Source organism: Chiloscyllium plagiosum, chromosome 5, assembly GCF_004010195.1.
Source record: "Chiloscyllium plagiosum isolate BGI_BamShark_2017 chromosome 5, ASM401019v2, whole genome shotgun sequence".
In the NCBI taxonomy this organism is placed as follows: domain Eukaryota; kingdom Metazoa; phylum Chordata; class Chondrichthyes; order Orectolobiformes; family Hemiscylliidae; genus Chiloscyllium; species Chiloscyllium plagiosum.
Genome location: NC_057714.1, coordinates 23,843,092 through 23,860,652, shown reverse-complemented (window position 1 = coordinate 23,860,652; position 17,561 = coordinate 23,843,092). Strand labels below are relative to the sequence as shown.

The 17,561-nt window shown below is 38.9% G+C and overlaps 1 protein-coding gene across 6 annotated transcripts in view; it reads left to right on the top strand.

The window, feature by feature from the left end:
* Nucleotides 1-17,561, top strand: part of igf2bp3 (insulin-like growth factor 2 mRNA binding protein 3) — a 140,125-nt gene that overhangs the window by 48,666 nt on the left and 73,898 nt on the right. For all 6 annotated transcript variants that reach the window (XM_043689713.1, XM_043689715.1, XM_043689712.1 and 3 more), the window contains one exon: nt 4,652-4,700. In XM_043689713.1, the coding sequence (XP_043545648.1) occupies nt 4,652-4,700 (49 nt within the window). The remainder of the gene's footprint in view (nt 1-4,651; nt 4,701-17,561) is intronic.

Genomic DNA, 17,561 nt, shown 5'->3' with positions numbered 1-17,561 from the left:
TCTTTGTTTCTCATTATTTCTATGGCATTATTTGGAGATTCTGGTGTTGGACTGGGGTGTACAAAGTTTAAAAGTCACGCAACACCAGGTTATCGTCCAACAGACTTAATTGGAAGCACTAGCTTTCGGAGTGCTGCTCTTTCAGGTGGTTGTGATTTTTAATCTTTTCCATTGATCTCCTTTCACAGTTCTTTCCAGCCAACTCTACCCTATCCCTAATGTAATTACTTTTCTTTGTTGAGTACAGCTGTTTCAAGGAGAAAGTGAGGTCTGCAGATGCTGGAGATCAAAGTTGAAACTTTATTGCTAATTGGAAGCACTAGCTTTCGGAGTGCTGCTCTTTCAGGTGGTTGTGATTTTTAATCTTTTCCATTGATCTTTCACAGTTCTTTCCAGCCAACTCTACCCTATCCCTAATGAAAATACTTTTCTTTTGTTGAGTACAGCTGTTTCAGATCCAAGTTCCTCATTCTCAGACTGAATGTTAAATTTAACAACATTTATGGTCAATGTTTCCTAAGAGACCTTTTGTCATCCTGTTCCCCCATCAGTCTAAGCAAAACATTCAGACACAGTATAGTTTTACCTCCTTCATCTTTATTCTGGGCCCTGGAGGGAGAGATTGATTGATTGATTGATTGATTGATTGATTGCACAGAGACATGAGTTCACGGTTTTCTCTGGAATAGCAGTTTCTTAATGCATTATGTAGTCATTTTATAGGGAGGAGCATCCAGATACGGCAACATATTGATTGGGTGACCGTTACAATCCGCAAGCATTAACAGTAAAGATTAAGCCATCTGCTGTTACACAATGAATGTTTGTTTTTAACCTTAACTGGCTTCGCATAATGAATACTTTGTTAACTGAACCTTACATACTGAATGCTTCCAATCTTGTTAAATGGCTCTACATAATGAATGTTTTTCCACCTTGTTAACCCATTATCCTTGCCTCCAGCACCTCATTCTTAACTGCAAGTTCTTATCTGATGCATGCTCAGCTGAACTTCTTGTTTCACAAAACTCAACTTTACTCTTTCCCCTACACACGTTCTCACTCTTACTCTTTGGGGTCATTTATTAAACCTGCCACATTACCAGATCCAAAAAAGCCTGATCCATAGATGGAACCACAGCATGTTTGTTCCAGAAACTCTCCTGAATATACTCTGACTTCTTTCTCATGGCTACTTCTCCTATTTTGATTTTTTTTTTAAAAATTTTACATGAAGAGTGAAGTCATCCGTGATTAGTGTGATTGCACATAAAAAGAGTAGTCATGTCCCTCTCCTGTCCTTTGATTTTTGACAAGACCAGTTGGCTCTGCAAAGTTTTTTTTTACCTCGACAAAGAGGAAAAGGAGCTGATATGACTACTCCACTCCGATTGTGAATTTGATGCAGAGTGGAGTCCATTAAATCCTGAAGGAAATCCTTTATATCTCATGTGCAAAGGGTTTGTGTTTGGGTGTTTGTTCACCAAGGACTCATTTCTTGAGGAACCCAACAAAGGATATTTGAGAGAGTTGGGTCTCATGAACATCCCTAGCAACACTATCTACTTGGACATGAGTGTCGTTAAAACTAAACTGAAATGCGCAAGTTGCTGGGTTTGTATGTTTATTGTGAGAATCGGTACTTGTTCATTGGGGCAGGTATGTATCACCATTAGAGTTGCAAAGGACCATTGGTTCCTTGAGTGGTATGTTGGCTATCATTGTCAAATGACCTCATGGTCACCGCAGGATCTGCATAACAATTGCAATGCATAGTCTTTATAAATGTAAGTAAATTCTTCTTGTTTATGTGGAAAACTTGCTCAAAACTGTAGTAGTTCGCCCAACTGTTTGGCTAGTTCAGAAATAAGTGGTCATAAGATGAACAGAAAGTGACATTAATTATGCCATGGTGTGGGCAGCACATGCAGTCTTTGACTTCCACTGACCTTGTCTGGTAAAGTGCTTCATTATTATGGATGGGCATTTGCTGGCTTTCTGGGAATCCATCTGGAATCTTCTAGAAGTCCCTGTAATGCAGTTATTTTCCCCTCCCCAAAATCTTAACATAGACCAAGACAATTATTACTTATGTGGCATCCTTTTACTTTAAGTTGACCTGTTTTGATGGCCTGGATAAACCACAATTTTGCATTTGAAAATAGCTGAATTCACCCCGTTGATTTTACCAGAATTCGGTTGATTTCCTTTTCTTGTTTTGGTGTTTGTTCGATTGATTGATTGATTTGATATAGTGAATTAACCAATGGGTGTGTCCAAAGTTCAGGAAGTTAATCACATTATTTCTAAATGTTTCACTTGTATTCCCCAGTGCTCTTCAACTTGCTCTGCTTGAGCAGTTTTCCATTCCACGCAATATCTGATTTCATTGCTAGGATCACCAATATGGAAAATAGTAAACTCATTGACAGCATTTTGGGGATGTTAAGAATAGTGACATTCTTAGTCTTGATATTTTCCACTTTGTTTTGATCATTCCCACAGTGTTTCTATATTCCCTCATTTACTGAGGAGGCATCTACAGAAAGTTGATCTTTCTCTTTTTTTTTCCAGATATTGACTTACTGTACTCTAGTGTAACTTTGTGAATCAACAACAGTCCAATTAACTGCATAATGCTTTAAAGTACTTGCTTCAAGGGATAACATGCTGTGGTGTTTTAATTGTTTTTTAAACTGAACTTTCAAAATAATACATTTAACTAGAACCTTCCTTTGCATTCATTAATACTACCACCTAACCCTTTTTGCAACCCAACATGTAGGATAGTCTCTACTTTTTGTGTTTTGCAATTCTTTCCGTAGCATTTTATTAAATTTTTTTTTTTAATCGTGGTACATCCTCATTAACATGATTCCCCAAGAGTTTGCATTTGCTTGGGCATTCTGATTTTTATCCCAAATAAATTCCAGTATTGGGTTCTTTTAGGAAAATAATTGCAATTGACGCATTTTAATAAATAGCATGTATGTGAATCTTCCAGATGATGCTCTAAAATTGCACTGCACATTAAGGTTTTTGAACATAATTTCAAGGGTGAGAATATTCTAAATCAATTAGAATCTCTATTTTTCCTTTTATTTTACTTAGAGTGCAACCTCGTTTTTCTCTTCCTTTATATACCTTCCTTAGCACAACTTTCAGTCAACCACAGCCCAAGTTGAGACTTTTTTAAAACTCATATTGCAAAAGGCTGAATTGGCTTCAAATTCAATGTTTCCTTAGAATGAAACACCATAACACCCATTGCAGATACAAATGTTAAATTTTGAGCCATCTTGGAGCAGAATAAGGTAAAAGTTCTGTAAGCTTTGGTATTTAGGTTGGTACATTGATACGTGCCTTGATAGATAAACATTTTATGTTGCGTTATATATTCATATGTTGCACTTGTAGAGGTACCTATCCCAAACTGGTATCATCAAATTGCACTTTGACTCAGTCAGTTGCAGATAAATCATGAAATTAGGTTAGTCTATAAAACAGATTGCTACAGGATTACATTTGTAAGAATCCTTTCGTTAAATAGCAATGTTGGTGTGTAACTCTTTTACCTTCAATGTAAGTATCATTGATAATTGTTCAACTTTTGTGGCTGGATTATAATTGCGTAGAAAAAATGGAGAAGTTGGAAGTTTTTTGCGGTTTGAAAAATTTAAATGGTGAAAATGTGCCCTTTTCTCAATCATGAGCATAACTCATTAAAGTGATGCATTATTGTATCTGTAATTTAATGATTTTTAAACTTCTGCCTCAAATTAGATTGCATTGGAGTTCTTAGTTCAGGGGTAAATGTGAATTCATACCTGTAGGTTGGCAGAACCCTTGATGATTGCAAATAATGGCAGCATATATTGTAATTTTGAAGTAACTAATTTCATGTATTTTGCACTCCTTTTTTTGTGTTAATTTGAGTGATCACTTAAGATTTTCAGTTCACTACTTTCACTTTTTCTCTATTCTTTAATGTCTCCAAATATTTTCATTTGTGCTGAGTGTTATGGGTAAAATTACATATGCTGAAAATGTGTTACTGGAACAGCGCAGCAGGTCAGGCAGCATCCAGGGAACAGGAGAATCGACGTTTCGGGCATAAGCCCTTCTTCAGGAATGAGGAAAGTGCCTATCGCATTTCCGACGCCCCTCCCCCAAGTCCCTCCTCCCTACCTTTTATCTTAGCCTGCTGGACACACTTTCCTCATTCCTGAAGAAGGGCTTATGCCCGAAACGTCGATTCTCCTGTTCCCTGGATGCTGCGTGACCTTCTGCGCTGTTCCAGCAACACATTTTCAGCTCTGATCTCCAGCATCTGCAGACCTCACTTTCTCCTAAAACTACATATAGATTGTTTAATTATTGGGTTTCATAGATTTTGATATTCCAGTAACCAAATGAAGAATATGGAGAAACTTTTTGAATCCTGGTGTTGCAGTCTACTTTGGACATCTGTATTTAATGAGGCATCGTCTTAAACAGTGACATGGTGCATTCAAGTTACAGTAGGGGCAAGGAAGCATTCACTTTAAGTCCTTAAACACTATTCGTTTTGAAAATTTAACTATGAAAGGGGTAGAAAGAACTAACCCCTGTCTTGCTCTATTTCTAAAATTATCTATCTTTCTCTCCACAGGAGTCGAAAACTTCAAATCAGGAACATACCCCCTCACTTGCAGTGGGAGGTAAGTATTCCCATACTACTTGGTAAACGGTGTAAGAAGTGACTCTTTAGTTTCTTATTCTGTCTGCCTTAGTGAGAGAGTTTCATGAAATAAGGATACTTAGGGATTTAAAGGGAGGTCATGTTGCACCAACTTGAATTTTTTAGAAATAAATCAGGAGTGAAGTACAATCATTTCTCCGTATCCATGAAGTGACTTCCTGAAACGTCCAGCAAGTGATGAATTATCCTGAGACCATGACCTTTGCCTATTATTTCTGGATTAAAATAATAGCCACTCAAACATCTGAAATCAAGTTAATAGAATAAAACATGAAAAATAATTATTTATTGTAACTGACCAGTTTTAAAGGTGACAAGTTCTGCATTCCAGGCCGAGGCATTGATGGGGGAGGTTATGGTGATTACTGGGTGTGGGAGGGGGAGAACGGTGCAGATGTATCTCCCTCCCAGCCACTTACCCTTGATGGTATGCCTTGTTCCTTTTACCTCCATCTGGTGGATGTCCTGAAGGATTTCCTCAACCTGTTCATCCTCCCAAGCACCTATGTCCTGACTCGTGGAGGTTTCGGGGAAGAGCTACATAGCGCGATTGCTGTGTAAATAAAATTTGGTCGTGAATAGGTGATTTTATTTTTACCCATAGATTTTGAGTGGCTACTTTTTTTTTTTTGGCACCGGTTCGTGATTTCCCAAATATGTAGGAATGACTCGGTATGTGGCAAATTGCCTGGCCCAAGAAACATGAAACAAGGAGGATCTCAACTTTGATTACATTAGCATTTTCCATCATTGGTTTTGTTGGAAGTTGATTAGTGTGATATGCTTGCTGCCTGGCCAAAGTCACAATTGCTGTTTGGGTGGGTAAGAAAGTGGTATTGTTGGAAACTGCAGTTGTATTGCCTGTGGGACCTTGAAACATTGTTACAGGAAAGCTTAGCAAGGAATGGGAATGAAACCAGAGGAGACTGTGTAGGCATTTGTGTGCAGCCAGAAGAAACGTTTTTAAAATAGTCTAATTCTCTGGTTCAGGCATCCTGTTCCTTGCCTAATTTCAGGAAATCCATAATATGGTTTGGGAACTATATTGGAATTGTACCCCCAAGCCCCGCCCTTCCTTCATCATAGCTTCTCCAGCTGCAGTATTCCTGTGAGCCAATGAGTGGGCTTGAAATACTCATTGGTGAGTAGGGCAATACACTTATTCTGTAGCTGAACATTAGGCTTTCAAAAACATTCCACATTAGATATTAATTGGTATGTCACAAAATAGGAAATGAAAAATGGCAGAGGATGAAATTTGAGTTCTAAAAATGAGAAATTGGGTAGTGATCAAACTGAGAGTTTGATAACTGATCCTTCAGGATGGTTTGATTTTTTTTTTTAATGACTTGCTCGCTTGAGTGAGAATATAGTGAGTGAAAGCTCCAACTAAAAGTATGATGCCAAGGAAGGTACAGTGTAAATAATACTGTCAAATAACCAGAGAGTTTTTGGAACCATTTGGAATAGTGTGTGGCAGCTGCCATTCCATAGGAAGCAAATAATTCTGAGTGTATGGATTTGGAGTATGGAGCACTTTAATCTTTGTAACACTTTTAGCATTTATTGTCTAACTCAAATCCTGGGTTGGCTGTTTGTAGCTGAGCGATTGGCTTGTAAGGCCACCTCAGAAGATCTTAAAAGAAAGAAGGTTCTCTTACTCTGAACTGTATGGGAATGATACTTACCCCTTACGTAAGGGGTATCAGTGAAGTAGTTGAGTTTCTAAGGTAATCTGATATTGTAACTAAATTGTAACACATTTGAATATTATTTCCAGATTTTCTTTTCAAACTCTCTTGTTGGGTTTTCAAACTGCGGTGAAGCCTGGTCAGTCTGTCCATGTCCGAATATATTTATTGTTGTTTATAACAAACAATTCACTATCTTCCCATTGATTTGAGAAAGGAAGCTTGCGATTGTGGATAGATTTGTGTAACTTGCACATTGATGATAATTACTTTTTTAAAAGCTGAGGTTTTGGGGCAGCGGGGGAGACAAGGGGCATGCTGCCATTTAGAGGTTTGTCAAACATTCCTCTGAGTAGAGGGTTCTGTAATGGTGACCTCCAAAGGAAAGTAGCATTGTTCTTGAGAAGAATAATAAGATTTCAGATAAAAAGTTTGAGTGCAGTAATGAGTACAAAAGTTTTGATTTGATTAAATTTTCAATGAGTTCAAATACCAAGGGCATAAGTTAGAAATTATGAAATTATCTGACAGTGTAGGAATTTCTCATGCAAAAGAAATGTTAAGAATTGAGTTTAGGAGGCTGTTTATTGAAGTACATTTTAAGTAGTATTAAGTTGAGGAAAGGCATTGGTTTGTTCAGTATTATCACCTGCTTTGATCATTGGACAGGGAAATTTGAAAACTACAGTGGAGTCATGCAGGTAAGACTGGATAATCATAAATTTAGTTGTACAGAAAGTTAATTTTGATATTAAAACTGAATTCATGAAATAATCTTGTAGCCCAGCCTGAGGAAGATTAATGTTGTATCAGACTTTTGTGATGAAGACAAAATTTCAGCCTTGTGAAATAGGAAAAAACCTTGTTAAAGTGGTGTGCAATATACAGAATTGAAAGCAGAGTTCTTTCAAACTTCACACAACTTGAATTGTCTGCTTTGTTGGAGAATTAGAATAAAGAAATTCAAGATGTGCATTAAGATCTTTACAGATTTGTAGAATAGTGCCTCTCTGACATGGGTTTAGCATGCAATGCTAAACCCCCCACAATATTGAGATCTAGAAGTGCATTAGCTTTGCGTTTCTTTATCATGTGACCCAGAAATTTAGCAGCACATTGTGATGGTTTGCAAAACTCAGTTCTGTTGGAATTTTATTAAATTGGACAGGAGCTGTATTCTGAAAAGGGATTTTTTTTTGTATATTGACTATTAATGTTTCTGTAGGACTTTGCATGCCAAAATAACTTTCTGCAGTATTCGAGAATGCCCTGATACAGATTAGGGAGGCTCTCAAATGTGTTTTCCTTTTCTGATTGGTGCGATTGAGTGGAACTGTTCATTTTTGAATGACCTATCCTGCATCAAACACCAGTTACTTATCACTTTTTTTAAAAAAAGTAAATACCACTTTTTAAGTTGAATTGCACTGATTAGATAATGCCTGCTGTTTTTGGTGGTATGGGAGCAAGATCACCGCTTACCTGCTACAAACAAAAGAAGTCCTGTTTTTATTTGATATGCATACACACAGACAAATATGCACCAATCATTTGCATGTTTGCTTCTGCACTTTAAGCTTATGGTTCCCCTTTATATTTGTGTGCATTGTTCTGTAAGTGCACTTGGGCATGTCTTCCTTTATGTGAATGTTTGTTTTTTTTTTGCTCGACCCACCCTAGTCTGAGAGCATTCTAATTCCTGCTCATAAAACTTTGTATTGAGGTAAGATTTTGTCATCTTCAGATTTTCCTAAGATTATTCTATTGAAATCTAAAGGGAGTAATGCTTTACGTTTATTATCTGTATGTTGGCATGGTCACATTTTAGGGGCCATCCCTAATTGTCCAATGACTGTAGTGGTGGACAGTCTCTTTGAATTGCTTTGGTGTCTGTGTTAATGGTTCTTGCACGGTAATGTTTGCTAATACAGTTGAGATGAGAGTGGTGCTGGAGAAGCACAGCAGTTCAGGCAGCATCCGAGGTCTTCTACTCTGATGCTGCTTGAACTGCTGTGCTTTTCCAGCACCACTCTAATCTAATCTAAACTCTGGTTTCCAGCATCTGTAGTCATTGTTTTTCCCATGTTTGCTAATATACTACTGTCCTGGATGACATGTCCCAAAAGTTCATGGTTTCTGAATTGGAAATGATGACATTCTATTCACAACATTGCTCTTAACTTTTGATAAATCATTGGAAGCTTGGTGAATTGCTGTACTGCACTATATATGTCCTGTGTTCCATAATGTGGCTTTAGTGAGCTATTGGTGAAGGGATGCGAAGCCCACTGTTAGAATTTTGATCAAGTAGATCACACTCTCTCCTAAGTAGTATCAAGGTTCCAAATTCTTTTGTTAGCTGTAAAATGATTTGAAACATGCTTTTTTTATAATAAAAGATTATACATAATTTTTGGATTTTATATCTTTTGGATATGACTAGGTGAGCCAGTCATTGCAATATCCTTAGCCGTCATGAACACCGTGGCTGAGATCATGTAGGTATTTCACTTCTTCAAAATGCCTTTTGTCGATAAAGGCTTAAACTAGCCAAATGATTGGGCTTTGATTTAATTATAGGCTTGTACCTTTTGATATACATGTAACTGTTGCCCCTGGTCCTGTTCTAAGTTTTTTGAATGAACCTGTTTGCATTTGTGTAGCGCAGGGAGTTGAATCTGGACCTTAAGCCAAAACATTGTTCTTCTCCCATCCTCCTGTTCTCCTTCCCCATCCACCCTCAAGGTGGTCTTGCAGGTTGACATTGTTGTGTTATTGAGGAATGGATGTAAATAATGGAATTAATATTAAGAGGGAAAAGGGAAAGTAATTCAAGCAGCTGACTCTGTGCGTGTGTGTTTCTGTCATGAAGTCTTAGCCTCTACCTAGCCACAGGCATATGACTTTAGCCATGATGGGCTTTCCCTTGAGCCCTAATTTATTTCTATCAGCTGTCATAATAGGATTTGAAACTGTTCTTAGAATGTTAGCCTAGGTCTCTGGATAGCTTACTCAAGTTATTTGTGCCTGTATGCAATCACATCTTAAATTGTATAGAGTCAAAAGCTTGTCTTACCATTCTTGGTATCAAGCTAATCTGAAGTTTTGATACCACCATTAAAAATCCTTTTTAGGGTTTATTCTTGTCTCTTTTATAACTTGACTTTTGTCCGAAACGCCGATTTTCCTGCTTCTTGGATGCTTTTACAGCACCACTAATCTAATCCCTGGTGAGCCAGTGATACTACTGTTCCACTTCTTGTTTTTTTTTCAATTATTACTAAGCTGTCATAAGAGATGTACAGCATAGAAACAGACCCTTCGGTCCAACCCACAGACAGGAAACAAATGACCAGATAAATCTATTTATAGAGTCATAGAGATGTACAGCACGGACACAGACCCTTCAGTCCAACCAGATATCCCAAAACCCAATCAATCCCACCTGCCAGCACCATTCCATACACGTACCAAAGTTGAAACTTTATTGCTGGAACAGCACAGCAGGTCAGGCAGCATCCAGGGAACAGGAGATTCGACGTTTCGGGCACAGGCCCTTCTTCAGGAATAGATGTCCTGTGTTACATAATGTGGTTTTAGTGAGCTATTGGTGAAGGGATGCGAAGCCCACTGTTAGAATTTTGATCAAGTAGATCACACTCTCTCCTAAGTAGTATCAAGGTTCCAAATTCTTTTGTTAGCTGTAAAATGATTTGAAACATGCTTTTTAGCCTAGGCTAACATTCTAAGAACAGTTTCAAATCCTATTATGACAGCTGATAGAAATAAATTATGGCTCAAGGGAAAGCCCATCATGGCTAAAGTCATATGCCTGTGGCTAGGTAGAGGCTAAGACTTCATGACAGAAACACACACGCACAGAGTCAGCTGCTTGAATTACTTTCCCTTTTCCCTCTTAATATTAATTCCATTATTTACATCCATTCCTCAAGAAGGGCCTGTGCCCGAAACGTCGAATCTCCTGTTCCCTGGATGCTGCCTGACCTGCTGTGCTGTTCCAGCAATAAAGTTTCAACTTTGATCTCCAGCATCTGCAGACCTCACTTTCTCCTCCATACACGTACCACCCTCTGCGTGAAAAAGTTGCCCTGTAGGTCCTGTACAGCTGCAACATGACCTCCCAACTCCTGTACTCAATACTCTGACCAACAAAGGAAAGCATACCAAACACTGTCTTCACTGTCCTATCTACCTGCGACTCCACTTTCAAGGAGCTATGAACCGGCACTCCAAGGTCTCTTGGCTCGAAACCACACGGTTTTGAAAAGATTGAAGCCACAATCTAAGTGTTTGAAATCACAGTTGCACATGCCTGAACACTTGTTTCACTTCTACGTTCCAAAGCCATTGAGATTGCGGTGTCCTGTCTGCAAAGCCGCACCAGGATCATTTTTCTTGAATGTGTGAATGGGGTGATTTGCTATTAATTAGCAATGCATCAATTATCAGGAAACTCAACAAGGGGAAGGCAAGTCATTTTGGATGTAATCAAATGAGCGGTGGAAGATAATGAAAGTAATTTAGCAGGGCATCTAATCCTCTAAACTATACAGCTTGAATCCACTACTGTATATCACAAATGTACTTGGTGTAACAGGCCATTGGAATGAGGGGGGATATGTGGCATCTTTAGGCAGCTACTTTCTCAGTAGTCTGGGACAAGCAAATGTAGTGCTGAAGAAGTAAGATCCCATGTACAGATCTCTGTCCATGCAATTGACAGGTTTTGGACCCTATTTTTTTTTTCTCTCTTGCTCTCAATGTGTAAGCCTAGTGACTAAACTTCAAGAGCTCTATTTCCTTTTGTAAATGGCTTAATATGCCCTTCCACTCAGTCTGCGCGTGTGTGTGTAAAATTGAAGTATGTCATTATCTAAGACCAGATTAAGTACAATAAATATTGTATTTATTTTTGAAGACTCAAAGAAACCTGTCTGAGTCACCATAAGCGAACAGTTAAATACACACTGAATAGGTCAGCATATCATTTTCCAGAAAGGCAAAAGACTGTCAAATTCCAGCTTTCCTGCACCCCTCACAGGGGTTTGTCCAGGATTAGACACATTTCGAAGTACTTTTTATATTTAAACAAGTCCCCCTTTTAGGTTTTATTGTGATTTTCAGTGCTACGATACTTTAATGCCTGTATCTGAGATCAGTACCTTAATAGAACAGCATGAGGTAACATAGGAAGGACTTTTCTCAATCCTTCAAAATTTTTAAGTGTAGTTTGGCATTTCGAGGTGTCTGTCCAAAAACTAGGAAATCAAAGTCTTACTCATGAGGCCAACATTTTTTCCATTTGAACTCTGGTGACTGGCATGTAACTTGAAAAAGGCTAGTATTGGGTTACAACTGGAGCAGCAAAGATGGACGTGAGCAAGGATTTCAAGCCAAAAAATAAGTCCAGGTGAAACATGTGATTTTTGCCAGACCATAAGTTTAATCTTCCAGCTGTAAGCATGATATTAGAAACTTAAAGACAGACACAAAGTCACCCAACTTTTGGCTCATAATGACCAACCCCAGTTTTCATGTTCCATATTGAATCGATATAGCAAATCTGAAAAACCCAACCTGTTATAGTCTATGATTGCTTGAGGAATGTGAACTATCTCATTTCTCCTGCCTCAATAACAAGGCATCTATGGCAATTGCCTGAGGTATTCAGTGCTTGGATAGACCAGTCAAGGCTTGCACAGAGGGATCCTGGTTTAAGATTGTTGATGATCAACTGCTTGATAAATTATGGTTGAAATATACCATCCTATTTGAATTACTGGAGTTATCACAATTCAGTTTGTTTTAAACTGAGGTATTCTTACCAGAATTTTACAAGCAGCTGAGAAGCTCAGTAAGTTCACACTCACTCTGCACAACTTGTAGGCTGGGCCCTGTTTGACTTGCTCTACGTGTAGCTGGCATATTTTTAAAAAAAATTAATTGCAGAGTTTGCCTTCTAGAGGGAATAAACCAATACGCTCTTTGTTTCCAATTTAAATGATGTAGAGTATCCAAATCAGTCTGGAATGATCTGAGTCACTCAACTGCAAAGTTTGTACTTTAATGGGCTCTAATTTCACCAATCTGTATTAGGCCTATATCCCCCTCAACTCTTCCTATTCAAATATCCATGCAGATACCTTTTTACATGTTGCAATTGTACCAGCTTCCACTGGCAGTTCATTCCACATGCAAATCACCCTCAGCATGAAAATGTTGCCCTTCTGGTCTCTTTTTTTTAAATGTTTCCCTTTTTTATCTTAAGCCTATGCTGTAAACTGTAGGGAAAATGCCTTGGCTATTCACCCTTTCCATGCCCCTCAAGATTTTATAAATCTGTGTATTTGGTCACCCTTTGGTCTCCACTTCAGGGAAAACTCTGGCCTATTCAGCCTCCTTTCCAAAATAATGGGAAAATCCCATCAGTTTTATTCTCTATTTGGATTGAGATGATGGAAAATATCCTGTTTTCTGTTCCCTTTCTAAAGACCAATCTTTAAAGGATCAAACTCTCCGAAACCAGGTGAGCTGCTGTCACAGAATGTGACTGAATTAACTCTCGGACACCTCCAAAGTAAGTTGGCATCTTATTTTTTTTTTAACAGGCTAGGGAAAGCTGGAAGGGCTGTGGGTTAGGGAGAAGGCTTGCAGATTTAAAAATGAAGCAATTTGAATAATAAAGCCAGCAGGGGTATGCTGGTGTTTTCTTTGTGACAGGTCTGGTCATCTGAAAGCTAATTGTTGGCAAGCTTTGTTTAGCACTGGGCAGAATTCTACTTTGCAGCTACGAGCTGGAGAAGTTCTTGAAACCCTATGCTTGACAACATTCGGTAAAGACCAAGGAGGTTAACAGAAAACCAGTGAACTTTTAAAACTCAAGATGGTGTCATAAAATGTATGGAGGGCTTAAAGTGACACCAGCAAAAAGTTGATAAACCACACAATGAATTCAAGAGTTTGAAAAGCATGCCCCAGAGATTAGGATGGCAGAAAGCCTTCCAAGACTTAAATACGGGCCAAAATATTTCTCCAATGTGAATGCAGAATTGAGAGGTTTGACAGAGTACCGCAGAAGCTGAATATCTGCCTACAGGCAGTAATGACATAGGATGTGGGGTTGATGGGTGAAAATCTGTTTACTTGATAAACGGAGGGTAATATATCCTAAACAAACACTTGTGAAAAACACAGAAACTAGAAGTGCAACTGGTGTGGAATTGCCTACTGGAAATGACCTGGTTGGGTTTTAAATTGAAATCTAATTGAACTCAGCCGATACACTTCAGAACCTATTGAGGCCAACAAAGAGGAGGACAACCCAAATGCTTTGTAAGGGCTTGAACAGTGCATCGTTCACTGTCACTCCAGAAATCAAGCCTGTCCATGTACCAGAAATTAAACCCATTGTTTGTGGGCATGCCAATTAAGGGTTAAGAACTTGGCAACGTGGGTGTACTGTCTGTAACAAATATTTGTATAGTACAAATTTGGAAGCCAAGACGTCTTTTCCGCAGTAGCCTGTGAAATTTGATCTTCTCAGACTCTAGTATTATATCTGAATTTCCACTCAATCCAAAATTCACAACTGGCTATAGATCTGATGTTAAAGTATCTCTAGCACTACCACTAGTTGTTGGTGAAAGCCCAGACATCATTTGATACTCAAAAGGCATTGAGAAGGACAAAGACCAGGTGGTACCAGATTTCCAAAATCACTGCAACTGCCCCTAACACTAAGCAATTAAATTACATTTGTGTCTCATTCAAAGAGTTGAGAAATTCAACTTTGCACAAATACAGCTATGCTCTGCTTCATATTTAATGAAAGTCTGAAGTGTGCATTTATGGTTTTTAAAACTACTTTTATAATGAATTGCCAACACTGCAGCATGATTACCTGTCCTTCTCCTCCTATTCTACTTCATCTACCCAGCACATCTACACCAGTGTAGTCTCTCCTTACCATTCATACAGCATAGACTTTTAAAATTAAATGTTAGGTTTCAAATAATATATTAAAATGAATCTCCATTCAGATGGGTGGGGGGCTAGGTATGATATTCAGAATAAAACAGGATGTTCTCAATGTTATGGGCCAACATTGCTTCAATCTGCATGAGCAAAAAATTGCGTTGTCTGTCCAACTTCAAGCTCAAATTAGCATCATAAATGTTTACATTGCAGGACGTGGTAATTTGTCCATTTGTGCCTTAGATTAGGTGCTTGAAAGAGCTGTTCAATTTTGTCCCACACTTTACTGTTTTCCCTGTAACAATTCCAAATTAGTTAGGGTATCCCCTACTGTGAGGTTGCAGATTGTGTTGGAGCCTGATTCTGTTTCTGCTGATGGCTCACAGTGCATCACAGCTGCCCAGTCTTGAGTAGTTAGACCTGTTGAATGTGTATGAGGGCAGTTAAGAGTCAACCATGTTGCTGTTGGTCTGTAAGTGCATGTTAGGTCAGACCAGTAAGGATGGTAGCTTCCTTTCACAAAGGGCTTTCGTGAACCACAGTACAATATTGTCAATAGCTGACAATCGTTAATAATTTCATGATAATTATTCGACTGTAGTTGCATTTTTAAAAAAACATTTTTATCATCTACCAGCGGGGTCCCTAGAACATTACCGAAGTCTCTGGATTACAGTCAATACCCTTTATTGCACCTCCCTCAATTTGTTTTTTAAAAGCTCCATATTGCACCTCTTAAAGAGGAGGACATGTATCCCGTCCAACTGAATCCAACATGTTCCCACCTTTTTCTATCCTCGCCCATTCGCTTCCTTCTCACGATGCCAATGGGTACATCTTAGTCTTCACTTGCCACCAAAAGACTTTAAGCTTTTGGCTATCACCAAAATCTGTTGCACCCCTCCTTTCCCTTGGTCCACATTCTGCAGATACTGTTCCCTCAGGGGTGCTCAGGTCCACTCCTCCTCCTTACCCAACATCTCCCCACCTCTTATGGCAGCTTCCTATGGAATTGCAGTAGATGCAACACTTCTCTGTTTACTACTTCCCTCCTCAATATGCAAGGTCCTGTGCCCCTAGTCCTGCTGTATGCATTACTCTCTGCACAGTCAGCTCAACTATTCACCTTCCTTGTTAACACCCTTTCCAGCACTTGTCTCTCTTTATCAACTATCCCTATTGCTAATCTGCTCTCTTTGACCTCGCTCACTTCTAGGACCAGAGCGCATAGTCTCAGAACGGAGGGGGTCAGTTTAAGACTGAGATAAGGAATTTCTTCTCTGACAGGAGAGTCTTTGGAAATTCTTGCGGCAGAGCGCTGTAAGGCAAGAGTTCTTGTGTATATTTATTTATAGGGGAGGCAATGGCCCAGTGGTGTTGTCAATGGATTGTTAATCCAGAGACCCCGGTAATGTTCTCGGGAACCAGGTTGAATCCTGCCATGGCGGATTATAAGACTTGAATTTAATGAAGATCTGGAATTAATACTGTAATGATCATGAATCCATTGTTAATTGTAGTTTTGCTTTAAAACCTAATTCACTGATGTCCTTTTAGAGAAAGAAATCTGCCATCCTTACCCTGGTCTGGCCTTCATGTGACTCCGAACCCATTGCAATGTGGTTGACTTGTAACTACCTGCTATTCAACTAGGAATGGGCAATAAATGCTGGTCCAGCCAGCGATGCCATCATCCCATGAATGATTTTGTTTTTTTAATTTTTAAGGCTGAGATTCTTGATCAGTTGGGGATTCAAGAATTATGGGCAAATGCAAGGAAGTGGATGTGATAGATGTCAGCTCAGTCATGAACCTGTTGAGGAATAATGTTCTTGTTTCTGGTCTTGTGGTGGACTGGTGATGGCAGGTTAAACTGCCAATTTGTTAGCTTATTCCAATTAGTTTGTGGTGGTTGATTTGATTATATCTGAAATGTTGATAAATGTAATTACAAATGAACTCTGTCACTAGAGGAAGCAATCATCTCCTATCATATTTGCAACTAACTGTGTGAATTACAGTGCAGTTTGATTTAATTACACACTGTGCAAATGGTTCAGCTGAGAATATGTGCTTATTGCATTGATTTATGATGTAACCCAACTTTTAGTATGTATGAGAATAGTTTCAAAGGTAGATATGGAAAGAGGAATTAATTTGGAAAGGCTGGGGAAAATATTCCTTCCTGCAATGTTGCGCATCTGGAAACCAGTGATTCAATGTGGCTGCTGGTGTAAAGCCACCAAAATGTAAAATGACCTAATAGCTCCATTTGAACTTTCTCTCTCTCTCTCTCCCTTCCTTCCCCTCCCATTTTTTTTTAGTCCTTCTTTTCTTGATTCTTTTCTTCTCTTCACCTCCAATTTTGTTCTAGTTAAGTGTCAATCTGAAGTTCTAAAACCCAGATTGTCGAATAGAACATTTTGCTTTTACACTGTTGCCAATTCATTTCAGGAATGGAAATAGTTTTCTTCCTCACGTCATTGAGGATTTCCCTTCATTCCAGGATAGTGGCTATAAATAGATATTGTATGAATTGCCAAAAACTTTGCTAAACATTCTGGGTTCTTGACAGATAGTAAACTTAACTCTGCTTCCATTCCACAGTTATTGTCGTCTTTTTAAACTGTCTACCTCCTGTAATGTTTGAACCTTGATGCCTTGCACAATAGTTAACTTGTAATATGTTAGTCCCTTAGTTCAAGCAATATGATCCTTTTTATGCTCATTTCTTTTTTTAGATATCTATGCCTTTAAAAAGGACTGATCTTTAGCACAGTTTAGGTCACTATATCCTGAATCATGACTTGGGGCCACTGATTGAAATGTGTGCTAATTAGGGAGGAAAAATGTTTTAAACTGTGGCTATGGTTCTTCCTTTTACTATGGAGGCTATGGTTAGCACTGCAGCCTCACAGCGCTAGAGACCCGGGTTCAATTCCCGACTCAGGCGACTGACTGTGTGGAGTTTGCACATTCTCCCCGTGTCTGCGTGGGTTTCCTCCGGGTGCTCCGGTTTCATCCCACACTCCTAAAATGTGCAGATTAGGTGAACTGGCCACGCTAAAAGTGTCTGTAGTGTTAGGTTCAGGGGTCAATGTAGAGGAATAGGTCTGGGTGGGTGCACTCCAGTG